Genomic DNA, 27,260 nt, shown 5'->3' on the forward strand with positions numbered 1-27,260 from the left:
AAAGAAGACTACGTACCAAATTTCAGCCATTTTGGTAGGATAATGAAGCTAAAACCTTAAAATTACCGAAAATCGGGAGGTACCGTTCTATGGGGGCTATATGAAGGTGTGTACCGTTCTATGGGGGCTATATAAAGGTGTGAACCGATACCGACAAAATTCTGGGGGAAAGTTTTATACCCCTAAAGAAGACTACGTACCAAATTTCAGCCATTTTGGTAGGATAATGAAGCTAAAACCTTAAAATTACCGAAAATCGGGAGGTACCGTTCTATGGGGGCTATATGAAGGTGTGGACCGATACCGACAAAATTCTGGGGGAAAGTTTTATACCCCTAAAGAAGACTACGTACCAAATTTCAGCCATTTTGGTAGGATAATGAAGCTAAAACCTTAAAATTACCGAAAATCGGGAGGTACCGTTCTATGGGGGCTATATGAAGGTGTGGACCGATACCGACAAAGTTCTGGGGGAAGTTTTATACCACCAACGTATACTAAGTACCAAATTTCAGCCATTTCGGTGTGATAATGAAGCTAAAACCTTGAAAATACCGAAAATCGGGAGGTACCGTTCTATGGGGGCTATATAAAGGTGTGGACCGATACCGACAAAATTCTGGGGGAAAGTTTTATACCCCTAAAGAAGACTACGTACCAAATTTCAGCCATTTTGGTAGGATAATGAAGCTAAAACCTTAAAATTACCGAAAATCGGGAGGTACCGTTCTATGGGGGCTATATGAAGGTGTGTACCGTTCTATGGGGGCTATATAAAGGTGTGAACCGATACCGACAAAATTCTGGGGGAAAGTTTTATACCCCTAAAGAAGACTACGTACCAAATTTCAGCCATTTTGGTAGGATAATGAAGCTAAAACCTTAAAATTACCGAAAATCGGGAGGTACCGTTCTATGGGGGCTATATGAAGGTGTGGACCGATACCGACAAAATTCTGGGGGAAAGTTTTATACCCCTAAAGAGGACTACGAACCAAATTTTAGCCATTTTGGCAGGATAATGAAGCTAAAACCTTAAAAATACCGAAAATCGGGAGGTACCGTTCTATGGGGGCTATATCAAAACGTGGACCGATATATCCCATTTTCAATACCAACCATCCTGCAAGTAATAAAAACTTCTGTACCAAATTTTGACTCTCTATCTTTAAAATTGCGAGCTGTATCTTGATTTCAACAGACAGACAGACGGACGGACTGACTGACGGACGGACGGACGGACGGACGGACAGACGGACATGTTCAAATCGACATAGAATTTTATGCTGATCAATAATATATATACTTTATAGGGTCTCCGACGAATATTTCGATGTGTTACAAATGGAATGACAAATTTAATTATACCCTCCATATGGTGGAGGGTATAAAAATCCACGTCTTCAGTGGATGCCCCTAAAAATATTTTAAAAAAATCCACGTCTTCAGTGGATGCCCCTAAAAATATTTTAAAAAATCCACGTCTTCAGTGGATGCCCCTAAAAATATTTTAAAAAATCCACGTCTTCAGTGGATGCCCCTAAAAATATTTTAAAAAGTCCACGTCTTCAGTGGATGCCCCTAAAAATATTTTAAAAAGTCCACGTCTTCAGTGGATGCCCCACAAATTATTTTAAAAAATCCACGTCTTCAGTGGATGCCCCTAAAAATATTTTAAAAAATACACGTCTTCAGTGGATGCCCCTAAAAATATTTTAAAAAATCCACGTCTTCATTGGATGCCCCTAAAATATTTTAAAAAACCCACGTCCTCATTGGATGTCCTTAAAAAAATGTAAAAAAAAATCTACCTCCTCATTAGGTGCCCTAAAAATATTTTAACTAAATCCACGTCCTCATTGGATGCCCAAAAAATATTTTAGCAAAATCCACGTCCGTTTACAATACAATGGTTTATACAAACCAAGCTCAACCATGGTCCGGCCTTTTGTTCGGTTAGGACCAATATTAATGGAACTTATTAAAACATTAGTGTTGTTTTTGATCAATTTGGTACGGAAGAATACCATGGAATGCTTATTTAGTTCTGCTTTGTAGGGATTAGTTGTGTTTCGGCCCTCAGGCGTTGCTAAGTCAGGCTATAGGAAGGACCTAATAACGCTTACTTTAATTTTACATTAAGTTACAAACATCAAACCTAAAACAAATAATTCTGAATTGTATTTCCACCTAATACGTAGCCTTCGTACCATTTGGTACAACATAGTTGATCTTAAAGCTAACTCCAGACATAACATCTGCATGTCATGGCCGTTATAAACCACAAACAAGTATGGTCTAGGCACTTCTATTCAATGTGGTCATAAGGACGATATAACAAAAATGTGTGCGGTGATACACATGTATATCTGTATACTTATATGTGTGTGTGGGAGAGTAAAGAGTGAATTAACAAGGACCAAAAAATGACTATAAAACATAAACTTCAAATCATGGCAATGGACATGGGACAAAGAGAAAAGTTTTTATTTGTTGGGTATGCTTGAACATATGACTAATGTACATACTTCGTCCCCACCCGCATCAACATCATCAACTTTACATATGATGCATTTGGCTTCATGTTGCCATTTCTCATCCTCTCTAGAACAAAATTTTAGTTATAGTGACAAGTTTTTATTTTTCATTTGTCGTTCTGTTTCTTTTTTTTGTGACATGTGCAATTTTACATAACAACAAAATCCTACTATGCCATCCATGAATCCCTTCAACAAACATACTTAACTCTTCAACTATTCTCCGATGAGCACGTGTGTTGTCTGGAACAACACATCAAGTGTGTGGGATCCATTGGTCAAACATTGTGCATGTTTGTTGGCCTTATCTTACCTTATGTATGTACACACGTATGTAAGTAGTTATATGTAATTTTTGGTTTTGCGTTTATTTACTCTCCTTTGATTTGTTATTTTTGTGGTTTTGAAGAAAATCTGAAGAACAAAAATTAAGGTGTAGGAGACTCTTGTGACATGTTAAAAATGTCAAATAGATAAATTATATTTGTTATCTTTTTTCTTTTGTGTGTGTGTTGTCTTCTATATTTTTTTCACATTTAAGCGTAGACTTACGCCCCCAGACGTAATAACTATCGAAAGCCGTGACTGACAATGGTCGAAACTTTGCAGTGCATAATATTTATACAAAACATAAATCACTGTAGATGACCGCTACCAGTATCTCCCAGTTTCTTACTTACTTGGCCCTCTACAGGATATTTGTCCTATAAGCCGAACTAAGAGAAGATTTTCATTCCTCTCTCTCTTTGCCGCTTTATTTCTCCAATTTGGAATATACCGCTTTTCGATCTTGCCTTTCGCTTGTTTACCCCCATCGAAGCTTTGACCATCCAGTTCAGCGTGTAATGCCATGCTGGCCATATTTATACGCCTTTTAGCGGGATCATCATCGTTCATTCTTGAGACATGGCCAAGCCAAGGCAATCGTTTGTTTTACTGATATCCTTGTACAGCTCGTGGTTCATACGACACACAGTGATTCAGAATAGTTTTTATTATGGTCAAAACTCTGTAACTTTTGAACGGCTAGAGATATTTTCATATTTTTTATACCCTCCACCATAGAATAGAGGGTATCTTTAGTTTGTTTTATCGTTTGTAACGCATTGAAATAATAATTTGTGACCCCATATAGTATATTCTTAATCAGGATAGAATTCTGAGTCGCTGTATGTATATCTGTCCGTCCATCTGCGGTAATTCTGAGTCGACCTATGCATGTCTGTGATAATCAATCTAGCATCCACAAAAATGGAGATAGGACGCTGAAATTTTGGGAAGATGCGCCTTTTGTTTGCAGGCAGGTTAACTTCGATGACGTGCATTATAGGTTTTGGTAAAGTCCACATATAAAGGTACCCGATTTCTGGTATTTTGACGTTTTTAACTACATTTTCAGACCGCATTTGACATTTAGGGTTCTAATTTGACATTTAGGGTTCCTAGTAACCACAACACTTATATTCCAAAAATTATGGACATTAGTCCATGTTGCGGTACAGCCGCCAAATAACGGTACCTCCTGATTTTCGGTTTTTTGAGGATTTTACCTACAATTTTTAACCAAACTAGCTGTAATTGGACATTTAAGATTCTCAGTCTTCACGAAAGTTCTCCACCAAAAGTCGTCAACATAGGTCCATGTTTTGCTATAGCCCATATATAACGGTACCCCCGATTTTCGGTATTTTAGCTGCAATATGTAACCAAACTTGCTGTAATTTGACATTTGAGATTCTCAGTGGCCACGGAAGTTCTCCACCAAAAATCGCCAACCTAGGTCCATGCTTTGGTATATCCCCATATAACGGAACCTCCCGCTACAATATGTAACCAAACTAACTGTAATTTGACATTTCAGATTATCAGTGGTCACGAAAGCTCTCCACCATCGCCAAATTACAGCTGCCTTATCTGCTTGCGCAAGTACCTATGCTTCGGAACTATATATTAGCAAGGGTAAAGTGTCTGTAAAGTGTTATTTTTTGCTTAGTTAAGCCAAAGTAGCATCAGTTGGCCAATAAAATTCTTCTTCTTATTTCTCAATTGATACTGTTTGTTGTCGAGGTAGTCGAAGTTTTTAAATACCACAAAATTATATGAACTAACTTGCACAATGTGTCCGAGTTATAGGGGCGTATTTCGTGTTGATTCCATCAGCTTGGTCCTATGGTCGTTTACTGCCAGAGCCATTTTAGCAGATTCTCCTTCAACATTCTTAAGGTATCAGTTACTTCTTTTACTAATCGAGCTGGAAACATATGCCTATACACCATTTATTTTAACATTTGCATGTCGTAAAAAATTTTTCAGCAGGATGATGAATAAATTACACGGAAGAAACCTCTTTTCGTACTAAACTGTTCGTAGAGGTTGTTTCCTATTTTAACTGAGGATCGAGTATTAGTTAGTGTAATCTTACAAAGCCGAACGAATTGAACGTAAGATCCATAATCGACAAAATGATCCTCAGTGTTGATCTGCATCTCTTGGGTCGGAATCTCTTTGTATTGAAATGGTCCGTCCAACACTATCTTATACGAAATATGAAACAGACTTCCAACCGTCGTGTACGCTTTCTGCGTACCAGATGGTGCTAACTACCTGATGAGTTAAAAAGATCGGTTCCTGCTGCCTTATCAGCCGGTTTATTTCCGTCCTTACCTCATTTTGGCCTGGCGGTATACATTTAGTATCATCTTCCTTGATTTGATCTGTGGTATCTTCGTTGTCTTCGCTAGTATTGGATATCAACAGTTTCGTTAAATGTTCCTTCCATATCCTGAGAACACGATCTTTATCAGTTACCAAATTACCTTGCTGGTCTTTACAGGAGTATGCGCCTGAACCATAAGCTGCCTGGGTACATAAGCTGCCTCGCCTGATTGCCTTGCTTTCCTGCTTCATTTCTGACATAATAAACATAAAAGAATAAAGAAGACCGAGAAAATTTCGAATTGAGTTGCCCTTTTCTTTTTTATTATTTTATCAGAACCAAGGCAAGCAGGCGAGGTAGCTTATGTACCCAGGCCTTTACTCTTTGGTATAATTTTCGGTCTTCATTCTGGCTCCTGTACATCTCGATTTTTTCACACTCCCGCTTTTCCATTTATGTCTTTTTCATTATGCCCTCTCATGGGCTACGTATCGCTACGGATTCCAAAGTAGCCCTATTTGTTGCATTTTTCTCTTTGGTAGCAGCACAACACGGGTGCCACCGTGGTGCAATGGTACGCACGTCCGCCTTGCACGCAGAAGGTCGGGGGTTCGATTCCCCGGCCAAGCAACATCAAACATTTTTTCAACGGTGGCAAAATACCCCTCAGTAATGTTGGCGACATTTCCTGAGTATTTCAGCCTTGAAAAACTTCTCTATAAGTGGTGTCTTAAGACACGCCGTTCGGACTTGGCGATAAACAGTATGTCCCATATCATTGAGCTAAATATGAATCATGTGCACTCATTGATATGAGAGAAGTCTCCCTTGTCCCGTATGGGATGTTGTGGAACAATGTTTGTTTGTTAGCAGCACAACACTCCTGGTCATACATGGTTGAAGGTCACTGGGATCCAAATATGAATTTTTCGACTGTTTACATGAAGTGGACAACACTTTGCCAAACAAGTTATCGGGACGAGGAGTGCTTTTATTTAGCAATTGGGTCAGTTGAGTGGAATATGCTGTGACTTCCGTGTTGTATCTGTTCTTACTTTAATTGCTACCTAACTTTGCTGCAACAAAATGGTGGTCCGAGTCTATGTTTGCTCCTCGGAATGATCGTACATCCAACACGCTCGATTAAGGTCTTCCTTTCATCTATCACAGATACTGCGAAGTCTATCAGCCTCATTCCATTGTCATATGATTCACGGAGAAGACTGAATTTTCCGACTGTTGGGTTAAAGATATTCTCCTTTCCAATTTTGCCATTAAAATCGCCTAGAATAATGTTAATGTCACGGACAGGGCAATAGTTGTATGTTTCTTCTAAACGCTCGTAAAATATATCTATTGTCTGTTCGTCTTTGTCTTCAGTGGGAGCATGAGCGCAAATAATGCTGATGTTGAAGAATTTTGTTTTTATTCGTATTGCAGCAAGTATTTCTTAATTCACTCGGGTGAAGCTGGAGAACTCTCGAATGGATTTGGTTCACACTTTGCACATCGTAATATTTCTACCAGACATAGATTAAGGTTGAATATGGACTATATCGGCTCACTCCTACCACACAAAATTTCGGAAAAGTGCAGTTTAAGACCTCCTCTCGAATCCTTTTTTTTTTTTGCAACAACTTGTATTCACTACATCCATTACGACGGTTCAAGTTTTTTCAGGGGAAAGTCCATACTTCTGGAGAAAATGGCCTGAAAGTTGTAAGAACCCGCTATGGCGCCATGTGCGCGCTGTAACTCTCGAACGGACAAACCGATTCGATCCGAAATTTGGCAATAATCATATTTTTTCCCAAAGTTAAATCAAGTTCTAAGATGGGCCTTATCGGTCCACTCCTTTGGTTACCTCCCCCACAAAAGTTCAAAACTTTTCGCTAAAGTGGTGCTCACGATAACTCTCGAAGACGGTAACCGATTTGGTTCATACTTTGGACATCGTAATATTTCTATGAGACATAGACCAGGTTAGAATATGGACTATATATGCCAACTTCTTCGAGTACCTCCCACACCAAATTTCGGAAAAGTGGAGGTTAGGACCTTCCCACGAATCATTTTGATTATTCTTGCAACGGGTTGCACCCAAAGCCCCTATTACGATGCTACAAGTTTTTTCAGTGACATGTCCATACGTCTTGAGAAAATGACCCTAAAACTGTAAACGTCCAGCATGTGTAGTGGCTGATGCGCACGACAACCCCCGAGCTTAATACTGTGTTTGTCAATCAATCATCAATTTTTTGGGAAAAAGGTGTTTCAATTCACACAGGGCTGAGGGTATACCTCTGTCGGCAAAGCCGACTGATACTTTTTATTTGGTTTTTCTTATCCTTTGTTTTCTCATATTACGATGTTTTTTGTAGGGTTACTTGCCCAAAGCCAAACCCAAGTTTTTAACGTTCGCAATCAAAACGATAATCGCACTATCGAAAGTTTGCCAGCTCTAGTGAACGTGCGGCACCTGTTAGCTGACTACATTAACGGGCGTTAGAGGCAGCTCTCCGGTCAAGATGAGTCCTGGGCTTTGCCATGTTAAAGCCGGTCAGTGCAGTTGCTTCGAATATTTTATAATATACGTGACACTCTTTATAATTTATGCTTTTACTAAAAGTGTGGTTGAACAGATATCCGTCCTGGCTTAACATAAGTTTTTTTTTTGATTTTTTTTTTTTTTTGATTTTATAGAAATTCATCATATGTGAAACGACTTCAAAACGGACTTTCGCATTATTTTTTTAAATTAAGCAATTTTTTGGCTTAACAAATAATCCCTAAGGTACCCCAAACAATTCCATCCTGCTTTATGGTGCTTTTAACACTTATCAAACCACAAGAATTATGCAGCAGATTTTCTGCTGTTGTTGCCCGGAGGAACCCATTGTTTTTGTTAGGGAATTTTCGGTTGTAAATTTTTGTTCCATTATTGCAACGACATCTTTGACACTTTTAATGAAGAAAAATATATTGTGTATTGCAATTCCCGACAAATGTGTAGTCCTTTCATAATATACCTTGTTTCTACTGCTGCACTCATTCATCTTGTGTAGCTAGGTTTGCCAATATAAATCCTTGCCATTGCTATGACTCAAAACAAAGTCAAAGGTTTTTCGTCGACAGTGTCTAAGTCTGAGAGAGGAAAAAACGCAACATATACCATGAACCACATGAACATACAAAGGGATATTTGTTTTTACACAGCTATGCGTTATGTCCAGTTGAGAATTGAGGAGGCACGACAACAAAAATCTCCCACAAACGTAATTCCGGGCAAATATGCCATCAGGTAGGGATGACCTTTTTACATTTCGCTTTGTCTTTTTTGCTCATTTGTGCGAATGTTTATGGTTTTGGCTCCACAATGATGTATGGCATGACACGTGATGAGCTGAACTCATGTTGATGTTGGTCTGTCTATTTGGTCTTTTTGTGAGCTCATTTTAACTAACCAGTGACCATTTGTTGGACTCCCATTGTTATCTAACACTGCAGGACAATGTCGAAAGACTGTGAGAAATGTGCGAGTGTGTGTGGCAAGGCCAATGTCTATGGTTTTCTGTTTTGTTGCGGTTTTTCTACTATAAGCTGCCTAACAGTAGGCAATATTTTTCTCTTGTAAATTTGGTAATCCCCATAAGTAGGCTTTACATAACGACGAATGGTTGTAAGATTAGTTGTGTATAAAACTACAACTTTTGTAGGGGATCCTTTTTTCCGTATGCTTTCATTAGCATAACCTTTTTTCCTTAAACCTAGATTTTAATTAGCAATTATTTTTATGTTTTTTACTTTTATCAATGCCTCTCAATTGAACTCTCTCCTGTCACTTGAACTTTGTTCATGATCCCCTATCAACCATTGCCATAGATTGTTTTTTTTTTCTAAATTAATTTCTTTTATATTCTAAATCTGTGAATTTCATTTACCTTTAACTCCTTTGCCACATAACCTTTCATATTTCTATTTATTTGTGAAGTTTACGCCCCTCTGGTTCTTAGTTGTTAGGGTTATTTTCCCTGACCCTCTCTCTCTTTCTCTTCAATATTACCAAAGTTGTTTTACACAACTCCCTTATCCGTTTTTTGTTTGATTAGAGCCCGGAAGTATGGCATTGCCAGAATGCCATTCAGTTTTTCTGGCTTTACTCACTTTGCTATAATTTCTAATTAGCAAAAGTTTTATATGAATATACAAACATTATCCAACCGTTCGTTCATACATACGTACACACATACATGTGAATATGTTGTTGACTTTTTATACTTGCAATGTTTTTTGAAGTATATTAATAAAATCAAAAACTGGAGCGGGTACTGGTGCAGAGTTTTGTTTTCTAAAAGGAAGCAAATGGAAAGTTCCATATTAGTCTTTCAATAGGAGTTTATTTACATCATTTTGCAGTTGCACATACATATTTGTGTACTCGTATGTGTGTTCGTGCGAAGTACACAACTCCATGTGAATAAACAAAAACCATCATCCATATCCGCTTAGTTTATTGTAGAAAAATTTGTTACCCTGCCATGACTTCATCATGGTATACCCTGATATTATATGCTTGCTTAATTTGATGCTTGTTTAAAGATTTTGTAATTATTTTCTAAAATCTTAATTTATAAAAGTTGAAGAGATTCACGCTTTAATTAGGAAATACTTTCTCGTGTATCAGTTGTTGGACTGATATTTTAAAAGACTGAATTTGTTAATCAGTCTATGTGCTACCAAACTCTATTTACTGACTTCTTTAGGTGGGCACTGTACGAAACCAACACACCATAAGCCGAAATAAGAACATATTTTCATTCTCCCGGATCTCATTGAACACTTTTTGATGCTTGGCCTTCCTGCTCTGCGTATATCGTCCTGTGACCCCTATTTATGATAGTTCTTATGACACGCCTTAGCCAAAGCTATTGTTGGTACACGTTTTACTACTGTAATGACGTTTTATAGCCGGTACAGCTCTTTGATATTCACCCTCAACGAAAATTGGCCTGTTGATCCTTTGGCGTATTTTCAAAAACACCAAGTACTGCGTTAGTATCACTGTTTTGTAGATTGTAATTTTTATTTTGACGAGCTATTTTTAGAGCAGTTGAGGTAGAATTTGTTTGCAATTTCAACACACATTATATTTATTCCCTCAGTATTTATGCTAACGACGAGGGTATATACACTTTCATACGGGCAAAATGTCCCTCATCGAAACAGTGGTTTTAGACCCCAAGTATGTTTGGACGAAATGGGTTTCAGACAATTTGGAGTTGATTTGGCAATGTCCGTCCGTCTGTCTGTCTGGCTGGAGCGCACGATAACTCTCGAACGGATCAACCGATTCGGTTCAAAATTTGGTACCGTAATATTTTGTCCAAACTTAGTTTAATTTCGAAGATGGGTTATATCGGTCCACTCCTTCCGGTACCTCCCCCACAAAAGTTCGAAAATGTTCGGAAAATTTGTGCGCACGATAACTCTTGAAGGGAGTAACCGATTTGGTTTATACTTTGCACATCGTGAAATTTCTATCAGACTTAGATGAGGTTCCAATATGGACTCAATCGGTCCATTACTTCGGGTACCTTCCACACAAAATTTCGAAAAAGTTGAGTTTAGGACCTGCTCTCGAATCGTTTTGATTTTTGTTGTAGCCACTTGTATTCACTGCCCCCACAAGTTTCATCAGGGGCAAGTCCATACTTCCTGAGAAAATAACCTGAAAGGAACAAAAAAATCCCTATGACACCGTGTGTAGTGGTTGGAGGGCAAGATAACTCTCGAACGGATCTGCCGATTCGGTCCAAAATATGGCCTTCGTAATATTTTGTGCAAACTAAGTTTAAGTTCGACGATAAGCCATATCGGTCCACTCCTTAAGGTACCTCCCGCACAAAAGTTCAAAAATGTTCGCAAAAATTGTGCGCACAATAACTCTTGATGGGAATAGAAATAGATCAGGTTCGCATATGGAGCTCGAACCGAATACTGTGTTCGTCCACACTTTGGATATTGTAATATTTCTTCGAATATTAGATGAAATTCGTAGGTTGTGCTTACAGGTCCACTCCTTCCGGTACCTCTCCCACCTTCGAAAATATTCGCTAAAATGGTACGCGCGATATCACATAGACGTAGCAAGCGATTTGGTCCAAACTTTGGATTTCTAAATATTGTCGAAACTTAGTTCAAAATCGGGCCCTATCTGTCCAATCCTTGTGGTACAACCCACACAAATGTTCAAAATTTTTTTTGTGGTTAAGGGTCTGTTCGAGGATCCCTTGGACATTTTTACCAAAGGTTTTCCTAGTGACCCTGTGACAAAAAAGCCCTATCTATCGATATTCCCACAAATTTTTGAGTTTTAATAACCATACTTTTGTCGATTCATACTCCCAACATTTTGAAAACCCCCTAAATACAAAAGTTTTTTTTTGCGAAGAAAGTATTTCAATCCACATTGTCGGCAAAGCCGACTGATACTTTTTTACTTGTTACAATATTTGAGAATTTTTTTTTTTCAAACAAAAAATATTTTTTTTTTTACCAAAATATGTGCTTATTCTGGTTGTAACATCGAAACTATACAACCAATCTGTATGATTGTAGTCTCATTTAATTCGCCGTGAAGTTTGGATCCACAACAAAATTTTATGTAATTTTATGACCTTAATTTTGAAAAAAAGTTGACTTACATTCAATAATTTATCGATTTTATGTACATTCCGCGAATTCTGTGTAACATTTTGCAGGTATTGTGCAATCTAATCCCTGAAGTCACTTCGAGAGAACTTTTTTTTGAACAATTGTGCTCATTAAAATAATTAGCGTTTTTATAATATTTTCTATCTTAAAAAGCGAAATAAAACAGCCATAACTTTTGTCCGCAACAATCAAAAATTGGCTCGTGACCAGATTCGTACTGGGAATTTTTTCCTTAACCTACATATCAAATTTATCCTTTTTTCTGAAATGGAATATGAAATAATTGAAAATATTCGTGATACACACTTTGATACGACTCAAAATGTCCTCAGTATGTGTGGACGAATTTTTTTTCAGATAATTTGGAGTCGATTTGTCTAGCTGTCTGTCTGGGTGGAGCGGATAACTCTCGAACGGATCAACCGATTCGAACCAAATTTTGGGTATCGTAATATTTTGTCCAAACTTAGTCTAAGTTCGAAGATGGACCATACCGGTCCAACCCTTCGGGTACCTTCCCCACAAAAGTTCAATATTTTTTATGTAAAATGGAAGGGAGCAATTGATTTGGTCCAATTTTTGCACATCGTACTATATACCTTCCAGATATATATCATTTTCCTTCGGGTATCTCCCACACAAAATTCGAATAAAGTGAATTTTAAGAGCTGCTCTCGGATCGTTTTGATTTTTTTTTCAGTAGGTTGTCCTTGCGGCTCCCTTTGCGACGGTACACTTTTTTGCTCAAGTCCATACTTTCTGAGATATTAGCCTAAAAACTCCATGAAACCCTGACGACACCAGGGAGTTTCTGATTGGTACTGACTTTGCACATCGTATTATTTCATCCAGTCATGTATCAGGTTAGAATATGGACTATATCGGTTCACTCCTTCGTGTACATCCCACACAATATTCGAAAAAAAATTTAATTTTAAGAGCTCCTCTCGCATAGTTTTGATTCTTTTTTCAGTGGTTTGTTATAGCGGCCTCATTTTCCGGAGTAAGTCAATACTTTCTGAGATAATGGCGCAAAAGCTCAAAAACCCTGCCGGCACATACTAAAATGGCTATTGTGCAAGATAACTCTAAAACATTTTCAAAAATTTCTTCCAAACTTAGTTGAACGTAATATAATATTTCGAGTCCTTTATGAAGAAGTTTGGTTACTAAAATGTTTGGTATATGTCAATGATTTGGTATAGCCCCACATTACGGTACCTACCGATTTTAAGACAAACCAAGTAAAAAAGTATCAGTCGACTTAGCCGACAGAGATATACCCTCAGCCTATGTGCATTGAAACTTTCATCTACGGACAGATCGAATGTATATTTTGGGAGTCATAACTTTTCGATAGATATCACACCCACTAGTAATTTCAGTGGGTCATCGTATAACATTTGGACTAGTATGTCAGGTAGCATGAACTTGTCCACGGAAAACATAATATCGCTGTAAACAGGGCCACAACGAATAGCATCGGTATACATTTCCAAAGGACCTTCGAACAGACCCTAAACTGCACTTAAACTAAAATCTTGAACTTTAGCATGGGAGGTCCCTCAAGTGGAGGATCAATATGGGCCATTTTAGAAGTTAAATTAAATTTAGACAAATATTTGAAGATCCAAAGTTTGGACCAAATTGGTTACCCCGTTCAAGAAAGTGTATCGTGCATACCATTTTAGTGACATTTTTACATTTTGGGGGAAGTACTGGAAGTTGTTAACCGGTAGTGTCCATCTTCGAACTGAAACTATGTTTGGACAAAATATCGGACTAAGTTTGGACAAATCGGTTGACCAGTTCGAGTGCTATAGTGCGCTCCAGCCACTACACATGGCACCATAGGGATTTGTACAACTTTCGGGCTATTTTTCAGGAAGTATTTAATTGCCCCTAAAAAAATTGTACCATCGTAAACGGAGTCTGTGAATGCAAGTTGCTTCAACAGAAATCAAAGTGATTCGACAGCAGGTGTTAAAGTGAACTTTTCCGAAATTTGGTGTGGGAGGTACCCGAATTAGTGGACAAATATAGTCCAAGATCTATACCTGGTAGATACATTAGGATGTGTAAAGTATGGACCAAATCGGTCACTGCCTTCAAGAGTTATCGTGCGCACAATTTTCGGAACATTTTTTAACTTTTGTGTGGGAGGTACCTGAAGGAGTGGACCGATATGGCTTATTACGGACAAAATATTACGAAGGCCAATGTTGAAACTTGTACCGTCGTATGGGTGGCAGTGAATACAAGTTGCTACAGCAAAAATCAAAGCGATTCGACAGCTGGTCCTAAACTGAACTTTTCCGAAATTTTGTGTGGGAGGTACCCGAAGGAGTGAACCGATATGGCCCATCTTCGAACTTAAACTAAATTTAGGCAAAATATTACGATACCCAAAATTTGGTTCGAATCTGTAGATCCGTTCGAGAGTTATCGTGCGCACCAGCCAGACAGACAGACGGACGGACATTGCTAAATCGACTCCAAATTGTCTGAAACGGATTTCGTCCAAACATACTTGGGGTCTAAAACCATTATTTCGATGATGCACATTTTGCCCGTATGAAAGTGTATATACCCTCGTTAGCATAAATGCTGAGGGTATAAAAATACAAAACCAATATATTTTATATACGGTATAATTATTGTGTTTGGTTTTTTTTTTTTTTTTTTTTTTTTGGTCAGTGGCTGAGGCTACATCTCCGTCACTGACTGATACTTTCTTACTTGTTTTAGAGCAGTTGAGGTGGAATTTGTTTTAAATTTCAACACACTTATATCACACTTTTATTTTATTTCGCGCTCTGTTGGATTTGAGCATGCGAACTTTTGATTTGTAGCCGAACACACTATGTCACGCGTACGAACATTAAGTGCTGTTTAAACGCCTACATCTGCACTACCATCTGTTCTTTATGTTGCCAACAAAAGGCTCGCTCGTTGAACACACAACCCTAGCAACAACTTCCTATACTTCCCTCCAATAAAATTTCACTAAAATGGTATGCACGATATCCCTTGAACGGGGCAACCAAATTTATCCAAACGTTTGATCTCCTAATATTTTGTCCGAATTTAGTTTAACTCCTAAAATGGCCGATATCTATCTTCTCTTTATGTTATCTTCCCCACAAAAGTTGAACAATTGTGTCGATCTGTCGGTAGATGAAAGTTTTAATTTACATAGGCTGAGGCAAAGCCGACTGATACTTTTTAAGTTGTTGTAACTAACATTGACCGTTGCACAGTGGTGCCGCTTCCTTGTAAACGTGGACAAAAATAGAAGGAGTTGACCTGGGATGATGAATTTTTGCACAGGTACTTATGCAGGAATTGTACAAAATACCAAATTTTGACAAAAATCGGTTCAGATTTGGATTTAGCCCCATATATATCTTTCCCCGATTTTGCAATAAATCGGTAAATTTTAATCGAATATCCGTCAAATTTAATATGTGCTGTTTTCTTAGGTCGTTAATCAGTTTTATCGGTTTTGACAAAAATCTGTTCAGATCTTGATATAGCCTCCATATATATCATTCTCCGATTTTGCTACAACTCAATCAATTTTAATTTAATAGCCTTCAAATTTAATATTTGATATTTTCTAAAGTCTCTGTTCAATTTTACCGATTTAAACACAAATTCTTTCAGATTTGGATGTAGTCCCTGTATATAATGGAACTATTGTTTTTAATATTCCCTCTTTAACAACCTGCCTGGAGTTGCCATATAGTTGGTTTGAATTTGAAATCAATTTAATTGAAACTATTGTCATGTTTATAATAACGGATTTCTATCTCCATTTTTTGACGTGAAATGTCCGAAAACACATGCTAACTAAATGAAGATAGATCCATTATCATGACAATGTAAACTTTTTAAGGCCAATGGCCACTCTTTAATTCCCAATTCAAAAGTTGTGACATACTCTATGTCTAAAATTAAAATGTTTGTAGGTTGAATTTATCATTCATACATATAACAACAATATCCCCCTGCTGTCAAAATAGTGACATTAACTATAGGCACAATTATTTCAGATACAAGTTTTGTTAAGTGTTTTCTGCAACGTATTTAACAAAAATAATAGGAGGCAGTGAAATAAAGTTAATTGGTAAACTGAGGCATAACCAGGAAACATGGATTTTTTGTACACTCTGTGTATGAAGATGTAGTTGTGTCGCAAAGAATCGGATTTTGTCGGATGTAATTTTTGCATAATTTTATTCGAAAGGGATGTCTGTTTCATGTACTATGTTTGAGGAGCTATAACTTTATAGTAACACTACATATCGATAAAATTCTTTCACGATTGTCCTATTTGAAGTGTTCTCAATAAAATAAAACCAAAAATGATAAAAAAAGTTGACAACACATTTTTAGATTATTGTCCACTGAGGCACCATTGTGAGTTGCGCGCAAAATATACATATGACCGTTTTAATTTGAATGTTTAGATAATTCTAAAAAATATAAGTTGTTTCATGTTATTACCGTGAACTGAATTCGTTCTCTTTGCGATGATGCAAAAATACTCCCTTACAAAATATATAAAAAAACAAGTGAGCAAAGCCTATAGTCGGGACGGGGCCGACCATGTGATACCCTACACCACTACCCCTGTGCATAAGCTTTTCAATGGTAAACATTTCTTTTAGGGAATATAATCCGACTACCACCAAACATAATATGTATCTTTCTCTCTGGGACAATTGTGGTATCTCCCTTGTTTGACCACCTTCGCCAACCTAGTTTACACCAATGTAAAGGTAATATTTTCTTCTTCCATTGACTTTGCCGTTGAAATACCCCTACTAGATGCTGATATATTCACAAAGAATAAAACTTTGAATTTGTCTCCAAATAAGTTTTTCCCTATTCCGACCCCTTAATATTATCCGACTATAACCAAAATCAATAGGCTTCTTCCTCAGTGGGCCCCCCATCTACCCCCAAAATTGCGACCTGTAGCGCGATTTTGAAAAAAAATGAAAAATGGGATGTATTACCGACCGGATCCATTATTTGGCCACCTACGCCAACCTACTTTGCATTATTGTAAAGTTGCGATATTCTACTTTCATAGTAAGGCTTTGTTTTTGGAAGTTCCCCATCCGAAGCTGTGATATTCGTCATTATAATTAAAATCGCAAAAATGAAAAGTTGGGTTGTATTAGCGACTATTGCGATATCTTCGTTGTTTGACAACCTACGACAATCTACTATACATCGTTGTAAAGGTGATTTACCCCTTATAGATGCGGAGATATGCGCTTTGTAATAAAACGTTGACTTTTTCTCCAAATAAATTTCTTGCCCATTCCGACCCCTGAATATTATCCGACCATTACCAAAATCAATAGGCTTCTTCCAACTGATACTTTTTACTTGTTTCCGTATTTGTTAACCTAAAAGTGGCCACATTTTCCGCGCATAGATTTTTTTTTAATCGCTCTGTGAGTAGTGCTAAAACAGTACTTTTTATCGAAATGCATTCAAAGTTATTGTTGAAAAACAACAGTTCCCACGTTACACTACCCCAAACATGCGCTTCAACATATGTTAAATTCTTACATAATTGACCATAAATGGTTACGGTACTACTTTAGTTACGGTATTAGTTACGTTTTCCAAATTATTATTTCGGCTCCTCTATGGACAGGTCCATGTTTTAGTTGATAAAAAGTTTTTATGGATCTTTTCCAACCGAATTAACTAATTCGGGTATCTCGAGTTTTCTATTGACAAGAAATACTCCTATCATATTTATTGTTAAAGATCTAGATGGTCGAAGGCCGAAATCACATGATCGTAGCGATAAAACCCTTATCAGGGTGAGTAATACTGATCTATTAACGTTATAATGGGCGGTATCATTGGAAACTGTGGATTCTATAAACTTTAAAAATTTTTAGAAAGCTCATCAGATGACAATTTACCACACACATTAAGTATGTACGCCTTTCCGCTACAATACATTAATGTTTATAATGGAATTAGATGTCAAAAAACATTATTTATTCTTCGAAAGTACAAGAATACTATCAAAAATTCACTCAGAAGACTATAAAACAAGCTAGTAATAATATAATGTTAATATGCTTTGGCGAGCACTGCGTATGTCCACCACTCGTGTTATTGTTATATTTTTTTTTGTGCAGAATATGATTCCATTTTATTTTAAAATCGCTTGAGCCAACTACACACTCTATTCAAGCAAGACTATTTATAGCTTTTCCTGTTTACACTCCATTTCCAGATAATTAATTGTTTTCCTTGTGCGATTTCAAGATCAAATGAACTAAAACTTTCGCTATACGAAGAATTGGTTGTGATTTTAATTAATTCAAATCCCCTGTGAGAGTATTTTGCCAGCTGTAAATAATTGCAAAACAGTTGGTTGATTGGTGGTATAACGTGAAATCGTCAATGTATAATTTTAAAAGATAATCTAAAACTAAATTAGTACTCCAACATTTTAGTTCAATGTAAAATGGTAAAGAGGCATTTTAATTAAAATGGACTACGTTCGTAAATAAATCAATGTCCTTTAATCCAGTTGATGTTACAAAGGCCCATAAACTACGTGAACTTCATTTGATATTTCTTGGTTATCTGTTTAATTGTAGTGGTGTTTTTTCATTATTCTATATATAAGTCTTTCAGCTTGGTGGGGATAGATAGATGAATGAAGTACGTGCTATTTTACGATGTTGTTATTATGGCCATAAGTTATGGTAATGTATTGTTGTGGCGGTTTATTTCTCTCTTAGCTTTTCTGTTTTTGTTGTTGTTCTTGTCTACTACTGCTCGCGTTTCCATAAACTTTGTTTTAATACAGATAGAACGAAAGTTTTGCAGTTGTTGTTATTTTAATTGATTAAGCAGATGGTATTATAATGAAACTATTATATAATAAGGAAGGGAGCAAGGAAGCATGGAATGAGGGATAGAGAGGGCAAAAGCATGCCATAAAAGCCAATACAGCGTCATAAACAGCCTTATCGCTAGCATTTTGTATTCTGCTGTTGAAACTTTTCGTTCGTTATGAGCCACAGTAATTAATTTAGCCAAGGGGAAAGAAAAGCGCAAAAAAGAGCGGGGCTCTGTGTCATGAGAAGGGAAAGAAAAGTGTATCAATAAAGGAAACGGAAACTAAAGAAACATAAATGCCCTCAGGCTAACATCCACATAAATATGGGGCAACAAGAGCTTATTGGAAAATATTTAGTTGGTTGGTTTTATTTTTAAAAGAACAAAGTAATCTGTTATGCCGTTGAAGGCCAGAGTGTAGGTTAATGGGGAAAATTATAAATTATAAAAAAATCGTATTTCTTTGATACAAAAATTAAAGTGTATTTATTAGAACAGGGCCAAAAGAATTATGTTAATTCCAAGAAACAGAAGAAAACAAGTAAGCCAAGGCTATAGTCGGAGGGGGCCGACCATGTGATACCCTACACCACTGCACACTGGCAATTATCACAAATCAAAATTTCTAGAACAAATAAACTTATTGTAAGAAAAAACTTTGTGGATTCTGGCACCGTATCACTCTTCTTCTATTCAATGAGTGAGTGCACCCCGATTCTTAGGCCCGGCAGTAGGCCCGTTAAGGTCAGTAGTTCTTTTTTCATATGTAGGCTACTTTGCCGGTATATGCCCTCCAAGAAATAAAATACAGACCAAAAATATTTTTTTTTTATTTTTCATACAAAAGTAATGGTCTATTTCACCCGCTAAATAATCATAATCTTCTTGGTTTCACCTAATCTGACAAATGACGTCACCTGGCAACTAGAACTGGCAAACTATCCAAAGTCTGATTATATTTTTGATTGATGTCTTAAGCTGAATTTTGGTGGAGAGCTAGGGTTTGCCATTAGAAGCAATGTCCTAAAAGTCCCAATCAATCCCTTGTGTTGAAAAACAGTTATTTGGGATTGTTTAGGTTTTCGGATTTTTTCTGGAAAACGGTGGGTGACTAGAGCAAATATTGTAGACAGAAAAATTATCCACAAACTTAGTCTTTATAATTTTTTGGAGAATGGACCATTTTTGAGATATAGCGGTTCTAACAAAAACACATCATTTATATGCACATATAAGGTGAAAAAACTCAAATAACAGGAGCAACCGGTTTTGTTCCCCAAAAAAATATTTTCTTGAAGACGTTTGTATATTATTTCCTTTATCAGGTTCTGATTCCTCTGTAACAAGACTCAAAAATTCTGATACCTGGACTGGTTGCGTCCATAAATCAAGAATCAAGAGACAGGTGAATGACATTAACTGGGCAGCTAAACAAATGCAGCACGTCGTGTGGTCCCATCCAGCATGCCGGGCACATGCTGGGTATCGTGGTATCAATTCGGGCCCAATACGAATCAATGCGGCTGCATCGTCCGGACCTTAACTGGGTTAAAATCACTCTTGTTTGTCTTGGCTGCAAAGGTTCTTTTGTTCTGTATCTCTGTATTGCCTGCGCAACTGCATCAGTGTGAATGCTATCCAAGCCTGTCTGATAAATTCGTTGGTTTAGAGATTCTCGTTTATACCATTGGATCATGAAGATCTCTCCGGACGTGCCTTGGTGGGGAAGCCTTTTCATTAAATCGTGACAGAGATTCTCACTGCGATAACAACCAAGCAGGTACTGCGTCGACAACATCCCGTTGTGCTGATGCACCGGTAAAAGCTTCGTCTCCTCATAAAGATGGTCCACTGGTGTCATGAGGAGGCACCCTGTTGCAGTGCTCAGGGCGGCATACTGGCAGGTTGGAATATTCTTCCACTGCACGGCGCTAACATATGCATAGCATATGTTATGCTGCTGCATAGCTTACCACAGATCTCCCTTTTGCTTTGTAAGAGGTCAATAAGATTTCTTTGTCAGCACCTCAAGCACTACCTGCCAGAGACTTGATGACCTTTTCCTACTTCTGGCCCTAATGCAAATAGCTGTGGCTTGCGAGGACGACTGAAACATGCTATTCAACGTTACACCCAATAATTTTGGTTAGCCAGTGGTTGGATCAGTACACCATCAGCAGCATCATTTCAGCCTGACTGATATTTTTATATTTATCAGATGGAAGAACTACAGCTATGAAGAATTTTAACCTATGACGTATGTAACCTAGCACATAGATAGGGCCCGACGCCAAGATCGTACAATCATTAGCATACATTACGATCTCTATGCCGTCTGGATGGTGTGGAATTTCAGAAACGTAGAGGTTAAACAGTTCCGGAGATATCACTCCGCCTTGGCGAACTCCCTGTCTCATTCTACGGGACTTCTTGTTTCTGGATTCCACAAATGACTGGCGTCCGCACATATATTTCTTTATCCAACGTTTCAAACAATGCTGGAGGGTAGCCCTATTTATATCGTCGAACAGCTTGGCATGGCTGACGGTATCGGAGGCCTTCTATAGGTCAAGTGCCACATGACTGTTTGTTCGCATGGCTTGTTTTTGGTAGCCCGTCATTTCTTTTGGGTCATACCACCATAAATGTCTTCCTATGCAGACCCTCCGATTTAATCACCCCTGAACAGCGCATTTTCATCAATCATGGGAAAGTTGATTCAGAGGGTTAACTAATTACTGCTTTAGAGATATACTATACCCTTCTGATGTTCGGGTATCAGAAAATACATTACAAGCATCTTCACACCTGCAGTCGCTCGCTGTATACATGCTGGTACATATTTCCCAGCAGAGGCGACGGGATTAGGAAATGGCCGTGTCAGTTTCGTCGAACCAACCCCAGTGAATTCAGAGCTAGGGAGCTCCGTGAGCATAAACGGAAAAAGTGGATAAATCATCTGTAGAATTGCAAAGAATTCGAGCCGGCATAAGTGAATTTTTAAATACGGTTAAGTCCCTCGCGAACGTTGGAAAGAAGGAAGATAGGGCCACAGTCACATTTGACATTTGGATACGTTACGCTGACTAATCTGACGAGATGTAATCGATAATTTGTGAAGAGTACTAAGTCGCATTAGATCTCTCCAAACCGAGGAGGAACAACAATTTGCAATGGCTTAAGTTGTGAATTTCTTCAGGAACGCTAAATCATCGAAAGCGTTTGACCTGGGTGGAATATCCATGACAATGCTGTAGCAGCTGAATGTTTCGGGAGTCGAGTATCTCACCAGAAATATTTATCCCGTTGTTGAGCATCAGCATAGGTTCCGTAAGCAGCACAGCACGACAACAGCGAAGCACGCCATCTCCACATATATTAGTCGTGGACTCAACCAAAAACACTGCTGTTTGGGGGCATTGAGCAGACTACCTTCCGGTCAAGTATAAAACGTTGGACAATTCATTATGTGTGTCGAAGTTAGTCGTACGTGGAATTCACAAACAAGAAGTCTAAAGGCCTGGGTACATAAGCTGCTTTGCCTGCTTACTTGCTTGCTTCTGATAAAATAATAAAAAAGAAAAGGGCAACCCAGTTCGAAATTTGCTCGGCCTTCTTTATTCTTTTTTTTTTATTATGTCAGAAATGAAGCCGAAAAGCAAGGCAACTAGGCGAGGCAGCTTATGTACCCAGGCCTTTAGTCTGTTAGAGTGAAAATGGCAGCTCCCCAAGAAGCCGTGGTATCTCCGGAACTGTTTCACCTCTACTTTTTCTGTACTCCAACCCCTCCAGACGGCATTGGGATCGTAACGTATGCGGATAATTGTACGATCTTGGCGCCAGATACCTTCACTGATGTCATTTGTGAAATGCTGAACTCCTTGCTGGCTGATCTTATCACATATTTAAATGCGAGGAAATACCCGCCATTGAATCCACGGCCACTTTGCTCACAACATAGACTTCAGAGGTGAACACTAACTTGAATCTCATGGTCGATGATAGCAGATTTCTGACTTTGTTCACGTCATCCACGCATGCTACAGCTATCTGCTACAAGTTGAGATGTGGGAACAATATCCTCAAGTCCCTAGCCGGAAGCACTTGATAATGAAACCTTTTTGAACACATATAAGGCGATAGGTCGGTCTCCAGGCGGCATTTAGATAGTGACGTAGGTGGACTATTTTACGATTTAACTGTCAAGTACCTTCTCTGATGTCTTTTGTGAGAAGCTGAACTCCTATTTGACTGACCTCAGCACCTTTTTCCATGCGAGGAATATGCAAATATCCGCCACAAAGTCTACGGCCAATCTGTTCACCACCTGGACTGCAGTTGAACACTGAATTGAATGCAATGATCGATGGAAGCAGAACTCCGACCATGTTCACAACGTCCGCGCATGCCACAGCTATCTGCGGCTAGCTGAGATGTAGTAACAAGGTCATCAAGTCCCTAGTCGAAGGTACTTGATAAAGAAACCTTGTTGACCACCTATAAGGCAATAGGTTGGTCTGTGGCAAGCTATGTTGAGCCACTGTGGTCCGCGAATATATTGTTTAACCTCTACCTCTCCTGTATTATACACCTCCAGTATTTAGATCGTGATGTAGGCGGACGATTTTACAATGTTGGCGTCAAGTGCCTTCCCTAATGTCATTTGTGAAAGGCTGAACTCATATTTGACTGACCTTACCACCTTTTTCCATGCGAGGAATATGCAAATATCCGCCACAAAGTCTACGGCCACTCTATTTACCACATGGACTGCAGTTGAACACTGAATTGAATGCAATGGTCGATGGTAGCAGAACTCCGACCATGTTCACATCGTCCGCGCATGCCACAGCTACCTGCGGCTAGCTTAGATGTAATAACAAGGTCCTTAAGTCCTTAGTCGGAGGCACTTGATAAAGAAACCTTGTTGACCACATATAAGGCAAAAGGTTGGTCTGTGGCAAGCTATGTTGAGCCACTGTGGTCCGCGAATATATTGTTTAACCTCTACCTCTCCTGTATTATACACCTCCAGTATTTAGATCGTGATGTAGGCGGACGATTTTACGATGTTGTCGTCAAGTACCTTCCCTGTAGTGGGATTCTGTAACTCATTTTTGCTGTTATCGATAATTGTCGGTAAAATTAAAATGCTTATAATTTCGATAATTAACGAAATTTTTCGGTAAGTTAACGATGAATAAAAAGTAGTCGCTAGCCTCTACCGACACAAACAGTGATGCCAACTTTTCTTTATGTTTTTAGTCATAATTTTGCGATTTAATTTTACCGATTTTTGTCGGTAACAGCAAAAATGAGTTACAGAATCCCACTACTGATGTCATTAGTGAAAGATGAAATTTGACTGACCTTACTACCTTTTCCATGCGAGGAATATGCAAATATCCGCCACTAAATTGACGGCCACTCTGCTCACCTTTGTACTGCAGAGGTGAGCACTGAATTGAGTACAATGGTCGATGGTACCATAACTCCGACCAAGTTCACGTCGTCCGCGCAGGCCTCAGCTATCTGTGGCTAGCTGAGCTGTAATAACAACGTCCTCAAGTCCTTAGCCGGTCGCCTTTTTGTGGTAAGCTTTGCGGAGCCAGCGTGGTCCACGAATATACATATGTTCAGCAAATATTCAAACCTGTCCAAACTACGTCCTGAAAACTGCAACTGGGTGCCTCCTCACGACTTCAGTGCACCATTCGCATGAAGAGACAGCGATTCTTTCAGTACAGCAACACAATGACATGCTCTCGTTACAGTACTTACTCGGGTGTTATCCTCGGGAGCCATCCTTATCACCATATGGTGGATAGAACCTCCACCCAGGCATGTCAATAGTGATCTTTATTATCAAGAAAAAGAGGTCCATGGTTACAAGAGAGAACACCTAGATTAGCAAGCCTATAGAGCGGGCTTGAATAGCATTCACGCACATGCAGGCGCATATGACATAAACAACTATCTTGTGAATGTAGAGAACGTATCCATCTATCGCAGCTGAGGATCATTAGCTGCCAAAACAACCAGAATAGTTTTGGCTCAACTACGTTGGGGGATGTTGCAGCCGTCAAAATTCCTGCAAGGATCAATGACACCGTGCAAAACATCTGCCCAGTATGCGGCACAGGCCCGCACGGCACGCTTCACCTTTTTAAATGTCCAGCCAACTTCCTTCAGTAGCTTTGTGGTTGCAACCCATCCCTAGAACTGGAGATAGACCAAGGGCCAGATGTTACAACAACAACAAAGCCTGAAACCTCCAAAAAAATTATTCTTCAAAGCCGTAGATATATTGGTTTCTATTTTAAATATTTAAATCTTTTTTACATACATACATACATACACATATCACTCCAAAAATCACACGCCCCTAAATACTTCGCCATGTCAGTGAACCATAACACAATAATTTTTAACCGGAAACATTGTATGCGGCAATTGTTATCAACACATTTATGCTTAATTGAGTTTTTGGTTGTTTTGTGTTGATTTCCGGTTGGCAGAAACCTAAACATAAATGAGAGATGATGATGTGTGTGTTTTCAGAGATGAAACATAGCAACGCATCATTATTGAAGCTTATTGTAAATTGGCTACATTGTCACATTTTTCTGTGGTCGCGTCCCCCCTCTTCACTGACTACCATCACCTCTACAAATACATGATCCATACTATTTTTCCATTGTTGAAGGAGGATATTCATAGTTTTGACAACCTATTTTCAAAAAAAAAAAAAAAAAACTTTATTGTAAATTATATATTTGATTTGCTTAGCAGCGAAAACCTGCAGAATTATAAATATGTGATGGCCAAAATTGAAATGTTATTTTTTTGCCGTGTGTGTGTATTGGTGTTATAATTATGCACGCGTATTTGTTGCCATATTGAATTGCATTGTTTATTTTCGTTGAGATTATAATTATATATTCAAAAATTATATATTTGATATATGATTTTATGTTCTGAAATTGCATGTTATGGTAATTATTGTTTATAACACCTGAATTGCATTAGTATCGAAATTTGTATGGATAGAAACAAAAGTGCAAACGAAATAAAATTTAATCTTTGTCAACTTAACAAAAAAATTAATGAATTTATACCCACCCTCACATTTTTGTGAATGTGGGGAGGGCATCAAAGTGGTTTAGGTAAGGTTGCAAAGAGAAGGCGATTATATCTCATATCAAAGAAAACTAAATCTAATCCATCCAAAGGAAAATCATAAAATATACATACATACATACATACATTTTACTACATCCAGAGTTATCATCTATCAAATTTTGCAAATTTTTTTATTACTTGAGATTTGTGTGCTTTGAATTTAAAATCAATTTTTATATCAAAAAAAAAAGCAAATACTAAACAATTTCTATTTCTTACTTTTATTACAGGTAAGTGTCAACATCTTACGATGTCTTATAATAAACAATGTTATTACATGTTTTACAACAACATTATGTCATTGAACAAGACGATGGATGCCAACAACAACACTTTAATAGCTCAGCAGATGCATAAAGTCACGTGTCATACAAAGGCCAAAGGTTTTTGGGATGCTAAGAAAAATCTTAGACTTTGGCCATAAAATATTATTGTAAGAGCTTTCTAGACAGCAACAACATAACTTTTTAATGTTCGTTGTTGTTGTTGTTTTCTTTGAGAGCATTACATAAAGAAATGTTTTTATTTTTATAAGGTTTGGGTAAGTAAGTAAATTTTTATGTTTACAGTCAAGTACATATTTGGGCATGTTCAACCTTTTTCGTGTTTATGGCCCATTTTCGTCTTCGTCTAAGATATCTTTTTCCACTTGTTCTTCTAATTTGTGTTTTGGATTTTAAGCAGAATTTTCGTTTGTATATACGAATATTTGTAATGGTCATGTTTGCTCAAACCCACGTTAGGGATTTTTTATGGCATACTTTTGGGATTCCTAAGCCAAAGTGTTCTTTTACGGGGGCTTTATGCTTTCGGTAAGAAAAACAATATTGATTAATGTGTTCTCTTTTTTGTTTTGCATTGCAGTTGTGTCTAAAATTTCCAATATTAATATCATAAAAACAAAGCAAATATCAAAGCTTTCTAAGAAGTTCTACAAAGCAAATTTCCATTAAAGGATTTTTGGAATAATTTGAAAGGACGAAAAGAAAAGGTGTTATTTGATGGTAATTTTTTTCTTAATTTCATTAACAACAGAACTACGTGGGAAGAACTTATTTTAGGTTAAAACGTCAGTTTTTATAGTCTATATTCAGCAATAAAATATAAAATAAAAAATGTTAAATTTAAAATAAAAATAAATATAAACTATAAAAAAATATAAAATTTTAAATATAAAATATAAAGTAAATAACATAAAATATAAAACATAAAAAAATAAAATATAAAATATGAAATTTAAAATAAATAAATAAATAAATAAATAAAAACATAACATATTAAAA

The 27,260-nt window shown here is 37.6% G+C and overlaps 1 protein-coding gene across 2 annotated transcripts in view; it reads left to right on the forward strand.

The window, feature by feature from the left end:
* The window catches only part of LOC141398713 (neurobeachin-like), a 906,809-nt gene that overhangs the window by 603,307 nt on the left and 276,242 nt on the right, over positions 1 to 27,260 (forward strand). The window contains exon 3 of one of the 2 annotated variants that reach the window (XM_073976293.1): positions 26,208 to 27,134. The exons of the other annotated variant lie outside the window; for it this stretch is intronic. Coding sequence (XP_073832394.1) covers positions 26,208 to 26,282 — 75 coding nt within the window. The 3' untranslated portion in view covers positions 26,283 to 27,134. Of the gene's footprint in view, positions 1 to 26,207; positions 27,135 to 27,260 lie in introns of those variants that run through there. 2 annotated transcript variants of the gene reach the window in all.

The sequence above is a fragment of the Musca autumnalis genome, unplaced genomic scaffold, assembly GCF_047663935.1.
Source record: "Musca autumnalis isolate F117 unplaced genomic scaffold, ASM4766393v1 scaffold_3, whole genome shotgun sequence".
Taxonomy (NCBI): domain Eukaryota; kingdom Metazoa; phylum Arthropoda; class Insecta; order Diptera; family Muscidae; genus Musca; species Musca autumnalis.